This window comes from Sturnus vulgaris, chromosome 5 (genome assembly GCF_052056855.1).
Source record: "Sturnus vulgaris isolate bStuVul1 chromosome 5, bStuVul1.hap1, whole genome shotgun sequence".
Lineage (NCBI taxonomy): Eukaryota > Metazoa > Chordata > Aves > Passeriformes > Sturnidae > Sturnus > Sturnus vulgaris.
Window position 1 is genome coordinate 11306203 of NC_142247.1, and position 16793 is coordinate 11322995.

The following is a 16793-nucleotide window of genomic DNA, read 5'->3' on the forward strand; positions in this document are numbered from 1 at the left end:
AATGGATTGCTAGTGTCCCTAATTTCCCTGAAACCCAAAAATAAGAGTGTTATAAGTGACCCCAGGAGAGACATTAAGTAAATTAGCCATGCAATTAAACACAGTCCGTACCCGAACACGGCTCAAGCATGATGACAATGGCAGGAACTGCAGTGCTGTTCCTGCCATTGAGTGATGAAGGCAGCCTTTATAATTCACAGTTTTTCTGTTCAGCCAGACCTGCAATCTCCAGGCAGGATTCAGCCAGTACCTCACACACAAGCCCAGTCAGATGGTTTAAGCTGTTTTACATATCCTGAGATACGTACCACATGTTCCAAGAGCTCGGTAACAACAGGGTTGCTCCAAACGCTCAAGTGCACACTCGAAATTGCTTTGGCTCACTGCAGCTGTACTTAACAACCCCAGTGACTCCAGTGCACTGGCTTGTCCAACTGGGATGTCTGTGGAAAGCAGTCCCCTGGCTTGGGACTCAGCACAAGCCCACGGTGGCTGGGACTGAAGGGCAGAAGAGAGCATACACTGAGTAATTTTAGCCTACTGCCACCTCTTACCACTGTTTTCCCAAACCTTTCCCATCTAATTGCTCCTAAAGGATGGAGGCCCCTGCTCAGCCTCAGGGAATCGATGCTGAGAACTCCTGGTCTACCAAGAAGCACAAGTTCAAACAACATCCCTCTCCTGAACTGTGGGACAGAGTCAGACCATCTGAGGACCGTGACCATAGCTGTCACCAGGGACAACACACATTGCCAAGAAAACAGAAGGTGCCGACCTGACCTGACTTACAGGTGCAGTCCTGACCCCGTGTCCAGTGCTGTGGGTCTGCAGGGGAAAGCCTGCAGCAAGGGAGAACTGGGTGGAAATGGTGCCACACTGGAAGGCCCTGCTGAGGAGGGAGGGCCCAGCAGAGAGAACTCTGCCACCCCACTGGTGGCAACAGGATTTGACACTGGGGATAAACTGCTGGAGCTGTATGTGCTGACAAATGTCCCTTTCAAGTCCTGGGGAAGAGGTCAAGTCAAAAATTATCCAGCAAAAAAAAATTTTATTGAGAAACCTAAGTTACAAACAGCACTGAAAACAAGCACACAAGTTTCTGCTGAACTGTCACAGGATTAGGGGGCATTTTGCCTCTCATCACCTCCATCAGAGCTGCATACAGTACCAAATGACCTTTTATTTCACCTGCACTTTCTACTGCTCTCAGGCTGAATTCTTCCTTTTCGCCTCTGCGTTTTCCTGTGAATTCCCTCCTCCATGCCTTCATGCACAGGACAAAATAAAAACCAGCAGAGCAGGAAACTCCAAATAGAGTGGAAACAATTTAAGCCTACACAGGGGTTTCTATTAAAACCCCAGCTTAATAATTTAGTAACTTGGCACTAGCTCTGTAAAGAGGAGTGTGTAAAAAGCAGACCACCACCAACCAGCAAGTTCAACCCAGTGCCCAAAAACATCCTACCTAATGAGAGACAGTGGCCTGGAGGGGCAGCCAGTGGGAAACCTGCCAAAAGCCAGCACGCCTCATTAAATGGAGCAGCACGGGGACCCAGGCAGAAACCTCCTCTGGTTTTGAAGTTCTCCTCTGCTGGCAGGTTCTCCACATGGCCTCACAGCATTGTGCAAGAAGCAAAGCTGGCACCTACCAAGCTTTCAAGCAAAAAACCCCCAAGGCTCCCCTTTCTCTCCATTCCAATAATTTCCATCTGCTGACTTTTAGGCTCCTTGTGTAAGTATGAACAACATCCACTTACTGGTGGGGAACGAGGGGAGAAGCTGATGCTGACCTGCTATAGGAAGAATAAATGCAGAGTGGCCTCCAAGCACTTAGCTACCTTTGGACACATTCACAACAGCAAAAAAAAAAAACTACCTGGCAAGAAAGAGAAAGGGTTGAAGTGAGCGTTTCCTACGGTTTCCTTACACCTATCATCCAAGTTTGCCTGCTGAGGGAGGCCACAGCAGCTGCACAGCCCGAGATACAACAGGGAGAACTGAAGTGGAGCAATTGTGAGGAAAGGTCAATTTTTATTCAGTCTGAACCTGGTCTTTTTAACTATTAAAAAAAGAGGCAACTATATGTTAATGCCTATGATAAATCGCCAATGTCTCAGCTTTCCTTGAAGCAGGCCTAAGTACACACATCCTTCCTGCCTCCTCCCCCTCCAAGTGAGCTCCTCCAGTGCCAGACCTTGTGCTTTTACCTCTGCTGGCGTGCAGTCCCATTCCTCTGGCACTCAGATGGGGCCTTCACATTCTGAGGGTCAGCCCTATTTACCCACCACAGAGACTAACACTGGCCTGCAGGAATCCACAATGAGCAGGGAACACGCATAAGAATCTATCTCATTCCTATATATTTAATTTCATACATCATACAGTAGCAATAAAAAGCATCTGGAAAAGGGGAGCTGAGGTGGAATCTGGTCCCTTGCCTACAGCCAAGGCAGTCTAAGACACCCTTGAGGGTCAATGAGTGGATTTGCCCTCTCTGAAATTTCCATCCCAGTTTGCATCAACTCCCACATCCCTGACACAAAGCCCTGCCACATTCTCATCTGAAAAACATTCAAATCTCAGCCTTCTTGCCCATCCCAGATTGTGAAGCTCTCTGGGAAGCCCAGCAAGACACCCCAGAGCCAGTAGTCCTTCACGGTCCTACAAACATCTGAGAGTGTTTATTTGAGCCCTTGTTTCTGCTCTGGTTGCTTCAAGCTTCCTACGATGCCAGGCCACCAGAGCTGCAGACAACTCCCTACCACGCTGTACCCATCAGATATGACAGATGTGAAGCAGCATTGTCACCAGCCCCTGACAACCTCACCACCACCAATCTGTCCTTCAAACATCACCACTCAGTAAGCTACGAGCACCCCCAGCTTAGCGGTACAGAAAAGGTTCTGGAGAGTTACAACACTGGACTTGAAGCCTGTTAAGAAGCAACAGAACAAAGCAGAGGGCAGAACCCAGCATGTCATGTCAGAGTCCTAATTTTCTCCAAAGCAAGAGGTTCTGCCCCATGTGGAGTTGAGAAAAAAAGATGTGTTCTCAACAAAGGGGTGAGAGCTCCTAATGCGTAAGTTATTTCTTTCCAAAAATCATTCCTCCTGTCAAAGCAGCAAACCTGAGGCTGGACATGCCCAGAATAGAAGACAGGATCTTTCTCCCCTTCCTACACCAAAAAAGATGCAGGCATTTCTTCAGGGTTTTTTTTCACAAGCATAAGATCATAAAAATGGACAAGCCTAAAACTCGCCCTCCAGCATGACACACTTTTTTTGCACAGCCAGTGATATTCAGAATTTGTGCCTGTCTCTGTTTCATGCCTCCTCTGTGGATTATCATTAATAGGACACTAATTTATGCCTTAGCTTCACATTTAAACATGAAATGGCATCTACCGGGCATTTATTTCATCAAGTAAAAACAGATTAATAATTACTTCCAACAACACTGCAAGATGGATATTTCCTCACTTAAAAGGGACCCAGCACAGCCCCTCCTACTACACCATTCACATTGTCAGCCCTGAGTCTCCTCTGCATTACACAGGCCCATTTGTAACACCACACTGATGAAACACAAAAACAACCGAGGATACTGTCAGACATCTTGCACACCATAAATTCTTGCATTCATTTAAAAATTCTTCTTGGCCCACACTGTCAAGCAGAATAAAGACATTAATTTAGCCCACAAAAAGACTGAGGTCAGCACTGGCCAATGCCCAATTCTTTTCAAGAGACCACACTGAAAACAAACCAGGGCCCATATATATACAAGTATACCACATGCACACATATATATATACACACTTTTTACCTGGCATGATTTTATAGTACTCCTATCATGGGTATGTGAGTGTCTTAAGCTCTCAGAAACAGAGGTCACATATTGTTAATTCAATGACTAAGAGACTGAAAACTGCAGCTAGACACATTTTCCCTGGTTGCAGAACATGCAAATGCAATTACAAGTTCATTAAACTTGGAATCAAGTTTCTAGAGACTCACTGCTGACATTCCATAACAAAACAAATACATCTCGTAAGAGGATGTTTGGACATTCCCAGCTTCTCCAGTCCCTCCTAAAATGCCAATAAGGCAAGAAGGTGTTTGTGTTTCCCCCCACATTTAGTAAAAGTCTTCAAGATCTCAGCCAGACATGCATTTGTCCTGTGTTCTGTCCCGACAATTTCCTCTCAGGTTCTATCCCCTGTGGCTGCCCCTCCAAAATACACAGCTCTTAAGGTGCAATCTTTATCCAGAAAGTTCTTTTTCTAGAAGAGCACTCTGAGCACAAGCAGCCTTTCCTTCACATTGTCAGGTGCTTGACTGGGGTTAAATGAACATCTTCCTGCAGCTGCACACAAACCACATCAGAAAGTGGCAGGCGGGAACATGACTGCATGGAATATTAGTCACGATGTGCTGGTGTGAAAATACTTTTCAATCAACACACTTAAAACTGAAGACAGCTCCTCTTTCTGTACTGCCTGAAAACAAATGTGCTCAATGAATGGCTTTTTTTTTTTCTCTTCCCCTCTCTCTTTGATAATGTCACGCAAAGTCAGCACAATAGATCGCGATGACTTCCTGATGCTGGGAACATCCTCTGTTTCTCCCACTCAGCACACACTGGTAAGTGATAAACTGACTGGGTAGCTTCTGTGCCAGGGTACAGAACAGAGATGCCATCCCCCTCTCTTCAGCTTCTGTGCAGTTCCCATGGAGCTGTGCTCTTCCTCTGCCCCACTGTCAGGTAAACAACTATAGTTTGTGTTTAGGTTTCCTTATCACAGCTAAGATTGAATCCACTGCCAAAATATTCCTTTTGCTCCCTCTGTGATCTGTCGTTACAGTAAACAATTGCTAAGGGTTATTCTGTCTAAGCATTACACAAATCATAGTGAAGTTAGAGAACAAAGAGTAACCATTTTAACTGGCTCTGGAACTGAATTATAGCAATATTAATAGGTACATCAAGGCCCGTACTCCTAAAGATCTAAATTACACCCCTGTTTAGTCCCTTAGTTCTACAGTAGATACATGATAACATGTATCAACATAAGCTGCTGCACCTGTACAATCAAGATTTAATTATTCTGAGAGGCCTTGGGACACACAAAAGCATTCAGAATTCCAAAGAGTAAGAAGGTTTATTCTTGAAATAAGCTTGTCCACCTTTATGTCAGTTTTTCCCTGCCTATTGTGCTATTGGACAGGATGTGTTTGTCACTTCCACACAGCGTGGCCTCCTCAGCCCACACCTCCCTCCCAGCTCCAACTGGAGCCCTCCCTGCCCAAGAGGCACCAGCATCCCTCTGCCAACTGGCAGGCCCCCAAGATACGGCTGCTATCACTGGCTGGTGCTAAAAAAAGAGTCCCAAAACTATGACTGATACAATACCTACTTCTTGCCCAGACCTAATGCACCCACAGACTTCCAAGTGTTTAAAAAAGGCAGGGCTCCACTTCACAGAGGTGGGAGAAGATGGGCATCAAAACCTGACAGCCAGCTCTCCAGTTTGGACACATCTCCTATCACAGTCTCATTCCACTGTCTGTCTTTACTTACATTTCCCTCCACACCACAGATACCCACATCTTTGTCTTTCAAAACAGCTAAACTACTTTCACAAAAGCGAGTGAAACTCAAGGCACTGCAAAGCAGCAGTCATACCATCCTCCCTCAACGGAGCTGAATAAGCACAAGCTTAGTTCTGCACCTAAGTCCTGAAAACAAACTGAGTTTTCCCAGCCTCTCTCTTCTTCAGTGGTTTGGTCTTCTAGCCCATGAGCTGGCCTGACTACCAGCCTGACAGTCACAAACCAGCAGGATCACACATGAAAAGCACCATCCCTCTCCCTGCACCCGATCCACTCAGCATTTGCTGTGGCTGTACCAGACTTAAATGCACAAGATTCCTGAAAAAGCAGAAAGGAAAAAAATAACAAAAAGATTCGATTTTACCAGTAAGCTTTCTAAACTGTCACCAAGAAAAGGTCATAGTGATTTCTAGCTCATTGTGTTTCATTAGTAAGAGCACCTTTTTAGAGCTTTCATTTACTGCTTTTGTAGAACAATCAACATTGAAGAAGTCACCTCTAAAATTTATCATGGCTAAAAATGTTAAGTCGCATCCTGAGCATCAGAAATTCTTCCATACATATTCTAAATAACCAAGTTCAAGAAAAATAAATACAAATACCCCATCCAAACAAGTTTATTGCACCTGTGTGTGCTATGTTCTCACAAAACCTCTCTTTTGTGGAATACAATTCCACAGTAATTAATAACACACTCTTGATCTGTCTCCAATTAGCTGTTCCTGGAAAAGAAAAAATATGTATCTGTTACGGATCTATTGCCTAAATGATAACTGGCACAAGTCTTTTTTCAGGCTACCTAATAATTATTCTAGAAAACACAACCTTCAATCTCCTCATTTCCTGATTTTACGCTGCTGACACATTACTTGCCCACAACACTCCTATACCAAGCCACAGCTTGAATGCTACAGGACAACAGCAATTATAAATGCTATTTATCCTTAGGGGGCCATTTTATAATAAATTTCAGTTTTGTACTTTCAACATGTCAGAATGACTAGCTTTAAGCAAGCTGCTTTTCCCATCACAAGTAAGCTTTGATTTGAAAAGAGGTGACCACTATCATTAATGAGATGTTTCTCAGAAAACACCACCACCCTCACTTCAGAGTGAAAATAGTCAGCATCATTACATTTGGAAGCCATCTGCTATTTATTCTCAGCTTCACAGATGGGACCTGATAGCTTCAGGTCTTCTTTTCCACACGTCCTACAGAAGTCTTTCAGAAGGGAATGATATTGCTGTGTTTAGTCAGGGTTAGACACACTAGAAGAAAATTATATTTAAGTAGAAAATGCTCTTAAATCTGTTCTCAGAGAATGCAAATGAGCTGAGTTTTAACTATTTCCTACTGCATGTGAAGTGCTAAAAGGATTATCTAAGACTCCCTCTTTTTTCTCTGGGGAACTGCAGACAAAGTGGGGTTCACACACCCTGACACACTTGCACTGCCAGTCCAACACATCTGGGTGCATCAGACCTTCCTCCATGTGCTCTGCACATGCCTTGGATATATGCAAGAAGACTGAAGTGTTAGATGAGCATGGACATGAGCCCAGTAATCAGGATTTGGGGATTTCTGGACACCTGAGAGGCCTGATGAAGCTTTTGCTCTTTTCTTGCCAGCCACATTTCTCATATGAAAGCCCAAATCAACTTCCCTTTGCCAGGGAAACTCAAAGTCAGTGACAGATAACCTGAAAAATTCCTGAAATATCTATTTGTAGCTCTACATCAGCTCTTCCTTCCATGTTTGAAAAGCACATGAAATGAGCCATGTACACCCCACTGATGTTAAGGGGAGGTTCTACTCCTTCATTCCCAGAAGAAAGACTTTCAAGGCTGACTCCACCATACTTCCACAGTGCTGAAGCTCAGACATCCCAGCAAATTTCTGGAGGTCACTACATCTGGACAGTAAATCTTTGGCTTCAAGAAAGCCTCAAGGAAATCTTGAGCACTATAGATTGTTTATAGCCTTCTGAGGCTATAGACTATTGTTCAAAATACAGTAACAGAGATCAGTGATTCACACACCGTGAGAGATCAGTGATTCACACAGAAGTTCAGTGTGGCAGTAGTGCCAGCTCTGATCCACTCTGAACATCCATTTTTATTGTATTCAGCTGCAGTGCCTTCAAGATTCACAGAAAGCTGAGTATTTCTTCTTTTTTATGTCTGCTAATGAACCTCTAGAATAAATTGATCAAATGCAAGAAGGCATTTGCAAATTTGTACCACAATCTGGTAGAAGAACCTAAAATTGAAAAGTAAGTAGTTCAGATTCTGTGTAGCTTTAGGTCAGGCATAAGGAAGAATTAAATTCTCTGGACTGGATTAAGCAAAAGGAAAAGCTGTGACCCAAGAATCCTTTCTGACCTTAAAAACTCTTATAAATTCTTTACTATATACCAGTGTTTCTTTTACAGCTGCTACCTGAGCCTCTTTTTCAGCTGGAGCTCATCTGATTTGGGATTTTGTCTTTCAGATAATTTGCAGTGAGTCCCAGCAGCCACTCTTCAAATGCATCACTTGCTGTTCCAGTAAAAAGAAAAAAGTTGAAAAGTCTTATTTTTGTCCAGTTCACTACAGTTTTGGCACAGTTCATATACGTGATTACAGGGAATTCTACTATACTACAGTTAAGCATTTTATCCAGGCTTCTAGAGGTAGATGACACATCCAGTCAGGAGCAATGCCCACATTAATTAATTAATAGTAAATAATATGTTTCATACCTCAGAGCAGTGTTGCAATAATGGCTAAGAAATGTTCTCATGTAGAGGCATTCATGCCCTAGTGGCACAGAAACATTTAGGAAACCCTACCCTTCATAAAAAGCAAGATGGGCAGATTACTTGCACTAAGGCTTTGTAATGCTTTCAACATGAAATCATCTCTGCAGATCACATCTGATTATTACCACAGTGCTAATTATGGGGCTGCTAAGACACAGTTCACCCTATTCCCTCAAGTGTACCAACTACCATCTTAAAGCCATCAGTGCAACTCCAAATATTTGCAAGTAAGGCTTGCTAACCTGTCTAAAACTAAGATTAAACTCCTGAAAAGCTTCTAGCTAATATTCCTGGCACCTCCACACCCCACTGCAACTCTCACTTAAGGGCAGAAGTTGACAACTCGAAAATTTCAATTCAACACTGAAACAAGAGGTAATAGTTAAGAATGAAAGCTTGTAAATTGACTTTTCCTATTTCAACACAATCCTTCAGGAAGGGAGAAGGCCATTTTTAATCTGCATTAATGCCAAATTGATTTAGAAACAGAAATCATATCATTTTCTGTCTTCATTTGATTAAGCCAAACAAGCAAAGCTTTTCCAGTTTCCTCCCCAAGGTGCTTCACTCCCCACACATCCTTACAGCCCTTTTCTTGTGTTATGAACTCTCTTTCCTTGAGCATTATGAGAGCTGCACACAGTGTGTCAGATGAGATCCCTCAGCTTTGTGCAAGACAATCAGCATACTCTCATTTCTCCTGGAAGAACAAGCTGTCATACACCCCAGAGATTGATACTGGCTTTCTTCCTGTCCCAAATCCCTTTCATGCCCAAATCCACCATCAAGTCTGCTAGCTCTGTAATAAAATCTAGCACTTCTTTCTCCTATTTGAAGTTCTACAGTGTTGGGGCAGGGGGTTGCTGGAGGTTTTTTCCACCTGAGAAAACAAGGCTAGAATAAGAAATCCACTTTCGTAGTTTAAGCAAGCTGTGAGAAGGAACTGAATTATATTCCTTCTGGTATCTGATGAGCATGAACTCTATGCACTAATCACGATGAAAGTGTTACTAAAAAGCTTTGCATGCCAGACTTGGGATCTTCAGTGACCATTTCTTAAGCACCTTAGCTCTAATAATACAGACCTTTCTGACTGTTAGATGCTTGGTCAAGCTTAATTTTCTTCCTTGGAAATTCAGTTGTGGAAAGGATTCCGGTTTAGATCTTTCCTCAAAAGGCTGTAGAGCATAAGAGAAGGGAACATGCTGGAACTGATTACACACATATATTCGAGGAGCAAGGGACTGGTCTTTTTTATGACACCAGACAAAGAAGTGTATGTCAGCAAAACAGATTTCAGACTGTCACCAGTGCAAATAATCTTTCCTCTTCTTTATAGCTGCTAGATCCCTACATAAAGTTCATGTACAACAGAGCACTGGCCATTCGCCTCAGGCATACAGTTAATAAATTAATTCTCTATATTAAAATAACAATCGTGAAGCCTTTTCAAGAGCATTTTAACATTTTGGTGCTGGCTGGCTAAGACACCACTCCACCATTTAGGTATTCAAGCTACTTGCACAGCAGACTGGAGAAAAATGAGCAAGATCAACTAAAGGACGTGAAGATTAACATGTTTACAGCTTAATAATGCTGTGCATTTATTTCTGCATGATGGTACCTGTTGAGATTCCAGTCTTTATAAACAACACTTCATTGCTGATGAGAGGAGAAATAAAGAGCTGGATAGATTGCCACAGTCCTCATCCATCAACTTCCAAGATGCCAAAGACTAAATTTAAGGTATTGATTTCTTAGAGAACACAATGTTCCCTAGTTTTTTTTAAAAAGGCAGTGTGGCATTAAATCTCTTGAAAATACAAGTGGCATTTCAACCAAGGTTCTTCCCCTTTTCAGAAATATTATAGCACAAGGAATCCTCAGGTCCCTTTTCCTGGATTTGGGGCATTGGTAATTTAAGTCTGTGAACTAAAAGGTTCAATTTTGCTTGCAAGTTAGCACAGCCTCAGCTAGAGCATCTTTATATGTTGTGCCAAAATTAAAATACATCTCCATTTTCACTTTTGCCAGGCTTCTTTTAACAGGCTTACTTTTGATTCCCTAAGCCATCCCTTCTAATGGGCTGAAAGGTAACATCATGGGCTGGTCCATATGGGCCTGAAAGCAAAGGCCTGAAGCTGAGGATGCATTTTGAACTTAGGCCATTCATCTTTTGCTGGCCTAATTCAGTTTAGTCAGAAGGTGCATCACTCTCAGGGCATGTCTGCTGAAAACTGATTTCACAAACAGTCTTGGAAAGTCAGGTCTGAAACTACCAACAGGGAAACCATAACTAAGGGGAATGGCAATAAACAAATAGGGTTTTTTTTTCTTTATCTCATTCTCTTTCCTATTCAGAACCATTGTAATTCAGACTGTGTGCTGATTTGCAAACCACCACAGTCAATTCTGAGTTATTGAGGACCAATTAATTTAAAGCAGTACTTCTGAGTTTTGACAGAATCCAGGAAACTTCTTTCCTGGTGACACAGACAATGAACAAAAGATACTTGCTCTGGGACATTTTGTCAAGGAAAGACTAAAAAAAGTCCTGGCTGCAGGCAGTGTGAGTGCAGCGCATTGTACAGCAGAACTATTGCTACAGTTACCATCTGAGAAGTGAACATACCTCAGGCAAATGGTAGGAAATCAGAGATTGAAGCTCACCAACATTTGTAGAAAGTTAAAAACATCAGTCACTTGACAAGTCTATATCAGAAGAAAAACACTTCAGTACTTACAGTGTTAAAGAAAGGGAAAGGGAAATACTGGCTACCAAATGAGGATAAAAGAATTTATTGTCTCAGCTCCTGCACACATTCTGCTTTTCACAATATACTTGATTTTCTCTTTCATTTTTACACTTTGCTAAGGGTCAAAGCTTTGTGTACACAGCAAAACTAAATCATTGCTGACAAATCGGTGAAGCCAAAGGCGATTTCCTTTGTCTACATTTGTAAGGAGAGACATCCCCTGCTCTGGTTCAGCTGCACCCCGTGTTGTCAACAACTGTCAGCACTGGTTCAATTTAGTGCATTAAGGAGAGCCCAAACAATTTGGAAAGAATTATTTAAGCCAAGTGGGTCCCACCCAGATCCTTCAGAACACACATGCAGAACAGCCAAAGCAAGAAAAACATTTTAAAATTATTAGGAAAATGAACAGTAAAAACCCACCAGATCTGGCAGAGGGACTGAAAGCATCTGAAGTTACTTTAAAGTTGTGACTAAAAAAAAAAACGAACCACAGCTGATTTGTCAGTTCCCTGACTTACAGAATTCCCCATTTTTCCATCACTTTGTCAGAGGAGGCTGTTATAAAGAAGCTAGTGAGAATATCAGTATCATCATTTAATTTATTTTAGATGAAAGATAATCACAAGCCTTATGAACTGGAAGAAAACCACCATAGCTAGTTTGAAAGGGATTCTGTCACTTGCCCTATAGAAGGCAAACCCAATTAATGAAGATTGTAGTGGTGATGTCTACCATGACTTTAAATCATGTCACTATTCCCTCTCACACTTTAACAGCCAAAAGAATTACAATCTGCTTGGATTAATGCAGTACACTGTCATTAGGCTGGCAATTAAATTCCATTTCTGAGATTGTGTGATCTGAGTCACCAACATCTGCAAATATCTTTACATCTTGTGTAATAGCTGGCCTCAGATCTTGATACACCGAAGTAAAAAGGCCTTTTTAATGCTTCCCACATTATTTTGGACTTACAACTTCATGATGACAGCAGCTTCTCAAAACAGCCCATTAATCAAATTTATTACCCAGTTTGTCATGTGGGATTTTCTTAACTCTAAGCCAATAGAGCAACAACAAATCAAGGTCAGTGTTTATACTGCGTGAATAAAAATTAACCACATGCTCAAAAACACTTTTTTGACACTGAAAAGGTATTTGGTCTCAAGGACTTTTAACATATGCAGAATTCACCAGCTCTTCTGGGAGTATCTGAGGAAACATCTCAAGCAACATTTCCCTGTCATGCCAATCTATATTGATTTTAAAAAAAAATCTGGCAGCCATTCTACTGCTTCCAACATCAGTAGTCACACATGAGAGAGACAATCCCATTGCAGGATGCGCATCCCAGGAACTAATTCAATCCCAAACAGTAACATTCAATATTTAAACACATCAGTGGTTTCCAAATGATTCCAATGAATTAGTGGTGAAAGCAGCAGCACAGGAGACCTTTTTGCCATAGAGGTCAGAAATGAGATGACATGTTATGGGCTTTGAAAACAAACCTAGCTCTACAAATCCACTGAAAAAAACTCCACCTTCTCCAGCCACAGAAGATGTTAAGATAACTGTTTCCTTCCTTAAATTAGAGCCTAAACATGAGGCATAATAAAATGTATATTATACAGACCTAAATAAGGAATGCTACCTTAAAAACTTTTAAGTAATCTTTTACTTCTTCGAGAGCTGCTGGCCACACTTACAATTCCAGAGGAGCAGCTGCTGCTTATGGCCAGGCCTCCTTGGGCACAGTTCACAAACACGGGAGCTGCCAGGACCTGCAGTGACAGCCTGGGGACCTGCTCACAGGGCACAGCCATAGGGCTCCTCTGCCCTGAGGCTGCTGCCCCAGGGTTCCCCCCGTCCTTCCCTGCCCCGCACCTCTTTGATGCGCTTCACCAGCGCGTTCTGGTCGAAGGCCACAGCCTCTGCACACTGGTGCAGGTGGTCCTGGTAGCGCAGGCACAGCTGCAGCACCTGCTGCGGGTCCAGCTTCTCCAGCTTGGCGTTGGTCGGGGACGTCTGCCCACTGAGGAGTCCTACAAAGCAAAGGAAGGCCCAGAGTTAATCTGACTGTTCATACCATTAGCTCAGCTGCAGGCAGCAGAACAAACCTAGCGGATAAGATTTATGAGGGGTGATGAAAAGCTAATTCAGAATCATTTAAGGATGTTTTGGATTTAAGGCAGTGCATAGAACAGTTTGCCATAGAGCTTGGCCCTCCCTAACAGAACCTAAACAGACTCTAAATGCAGGTCATAACACACATCTCCTCGGTTTTCAGCGATATGCAAGTCCTGTTTTTTCTCCTCCACAAGCAATCCTAAGCTGTGAAGAATGAGCCCTCTCCTCATTTATGTATGCCAGAAGAGGAAGGAGTTGAAATCTACATTCCCAGAAGTGCACTGGAGTCATACTGTTTTCACCATTCTCAAACTACCAAGACCAGAGTTCTAAAAATTCACTGGTTCCCCAAAATAAACACAAGTAAACAAATGGCCCACCTTAAGTAAAATTATTAGGGGTGAAATGTCCGCATTTTCCCTACCTTGCCTTTTTTAAAACTTCAGAATCCTTTTACCTTCTAAGGCTTTTCTTTACACTCTCAAAGATTAGGAATATACCTCTTTTTGTTTCTTTAATATGGAATGAAGATTCCTACCTACTTTCATTACCAGGTTTCACAAAAAGCTCACCAAAAGAAAAGACACTGGACTTAAAGTGGGACAGTGGTAATATTCAGAGGAGCAAAATTGCCCAGAGAAATTTCTCCTGCCCATTGTTTGTTGCCTACATAGTGCAACTTGAGAATGTCTGCTGAGCTCAAGCATGTGTGTGCCACACTGACCGCCTTCCCCACAGCAGCTGGAAAAAATGACACTCAGCTCTCAGGCCATCCTTTTTTTGCTATTTCGTTTACTTATTTTCGTGTCATTTTCCTTCAGCATTAGCAAAACTTTTTTCTTGTTGGGACACCATCTGTGACAAAGTGCACATACACACAATATGCTTTTCCCAAAACATCCATCAAGCTATGTAAACTGAATTCAGTGACTGCACGCATGTGCCCTCTGGGACTCTCATTTTACAGACAGGAAAAGACATTAAAACAGCAAATGTAAGCAAGTATCACACTAAGCAATTAAAAAGTAATAAATGCCAGTTATTTGGATTGGAAAAGCTCTTCTAAGAATGTACCTCAGTGGAAAATGGAAAGTATTTTGAATGGGCCCCATCCCTATTGGAAGCTACAACTGGTGACATCGAGTTCTTGCTAAAGCGCAAGAACAAGAAAGAAACCAAGAAGCAAGTCAGCAGTATCTTATGAATATGAGCAATATAAACCTTTTTGAAAACATTTGCAGATCAAAATGAAAATAAAACTAGGACAGTAACTTCATCAAATATGAAGAAGCAGGTTTACATTTCATCAACACTCAAAATCTTATTCTCCCAGGATGCTTCCAATTGATCTTAACACAAACCTCATCATAAAAGGTTTTTTAAAAAGGTGATTTTGTTTTATTGATTTGTCCACTACAATTGAGTTTCCTCAGTCAAGAGGTCAGGAGAGGAAACAAACCATTTAGTCTCAAAATCCTGTATTAGCACCAGTCAAATTATTTTTTATGTTTTGGAGAGAATAATCTCAAACAAAATCTTAGATTCATCAGTACCAGATCTTTCAAATCTACTTTCAGGTAAAGTACAAAACTGTGATAGGAAGAAACCCACTGAAGAAAATAAGGCTTTAAAAAAATTGTTTATATTTCATGTTCTAGTGCTTCCTTAGTTCACAAATTGTGATCTTTTACAATATTATCTCGTCAGGATGAATGTTCAAATAACGTTGTCAACTTTTAATATGCTGAATGTTCACACAGGAATTAAGAGTTCACCATACACCTGAGGCACTTCTCCTGTCTCTGCACTGATCAAATACATGATGCTATCAGCCAACTAATTTTCTTTTATTACGAATCTCTCACCAACTTCAAGAGGAAAAAGAAAATTAGACACTGTTTAAGAGATTTTAATTAACATGAAGTATGTACTTTGGCCAACTTATGCTGCTCATGAGAATTTTGAAGTGGAACAGGCCAAGGACTGTAAAATGAGCTAATAAAGAACATGCTACTTAAATTCATGTACTTACAGCCTTGTACAGGTTACATAATGCTAAAAGAAAAATTAATAAACCTGAGCCTCTCATTTCCTATCCAGAAAAACACAAGCTCGAGTGAAGAGAGACATTCCCTATTCAGCTGGAATTGCTTCATAAGAAGGCAGAGGGGGAAATACAATCCAGTACAAATGTTTGGACTAGGGATAAAAAATAAACATCATATGCTGCTTAAATATAGACTATGGTATTATTCTGGGTGATGCAGTAGGGAGAAACCAAAGGAATTAGCTTCTCCAAAGACCTCTGGGGTAATGCTGACAATGCCAGAGAACAATTTAGCCTATTTTCCACTTGCAAGAAAGGAAAAAGTACAGTAAACAACAGCCCAAAAAGGCCATGCAGCCTGGCAGGAACTCCCGTTGTCAGAATGTCAATCCACCATTTTTTTGCTGCTCACTGAAACCACTTACCAACCATGCTATCAATATTAACATTTTTTATTAACATTCCTCTCTGCCCCACTCGGGTGAGACCCCTGGAGCGCTGCATCCAGCTCTGGGGTCCCAGCACAAGGAAGGCATGGATCTGCTGGAGTAAGGCCACAAGAGGGACACAAAAATGGTCAGAAGGCTGGAACACCTCTCCTGTGAGGAAAGACAGACAGCTGGGGTTGTTCAGCCTGAAAAACAGAAACCTCCTGGGAGACTTGATCATTGTCTTTTTCACAAGCCCCTTTAAATATTGCAAGGCTAAGAGAGACTTTTACCAGGGCCTTTAGGTGACAGGACAAGGGACAATAGTTTTAAACTAGAAGAAATTTAAATTGGACATAAGGAAGACATGTTTACAATGAGGGTGGTGGGAAGTTGTCCCATCCCTGAAAGTGTTCAAGGTAAGGTTGGATGGAGGTTTGAGCAATCTCATCTAGTGAAAGGATGTGAAAGATGTCTCTGCCCATGACAGGATGGTTGGACTAGATGATCTTCAAAGGTCCCTCCCAATCAAAACCATTCTATGATTTAATTAATTCACTGCATTTTATCTTCTAGCAAATCTTGTTTATATTAATATAATGTATTAGTAAAATTCCCTCCTCTTGAAAATCATGGCTTCCTTCTTAAAGCCTTGTCCCACATTTTGACCTCTCCACTGAACAGGGCCATCCCTCAGTGACTGGTCTACATGTGGTTTGTAAGAGGATATGAGATCACATCTGTTGCAATAACATATTTATTAGGTCACTCTTACACGTGCCAAAAAGGGGAGAGACAGAGGTCACTGAGTGGTTCAGGCTCGCTCCTGAAACATCCACAAGTTGAACCTGGCCACCAGCACATCTCAGAGCAATCAACCACTGGGGTACTATCCCTTCTGCACTGAGGAAATGGTGTTCCTGTGATTTATTCTGTGGGATTATTACTCCCTAGCCCCCCCAAGAGCATGGCTCTGCTCTTAAATGAAAAGAAAACAGCATTGAGAGCTTTCATTT

At 41.9% G+C, this 16793-nt stretch overlaps 1 protein-coding gene across 3 annotated transcripts in view; it reads right to left on the reverse strand.

Annotated features, from left to right (window-relative positions):
• The window catches only part of BORCS5 (BLOC-1 related complex subunit 5), a 59980-nt gene that overhangs the window by 4197 nt on the left and 38990 nt on the right, over positions 1–16793 (reverse strand). The window contains exons 3-4 of one of the 3 annotated variants that reach the window (XM_088164838.1): positions 13060–13217; positions 309–498 (exon numbers count right to left, since the gene is read on the reverse strand). The exons of 1 other annotated variant lie outside the window; for it this stretch is intronic. In XM_088164838.1, the coding sequence (XP_088020964.1) occupies positions 309–498; positions 13060–13217 (348 nt within the window). The remainder of the gene's footprint in view (positions 1–308; positions 499–13059; positions 13218–16793) is intronic. One more of the 3 variants, XM_014880651.2, reaches the window with a different exon arrangement.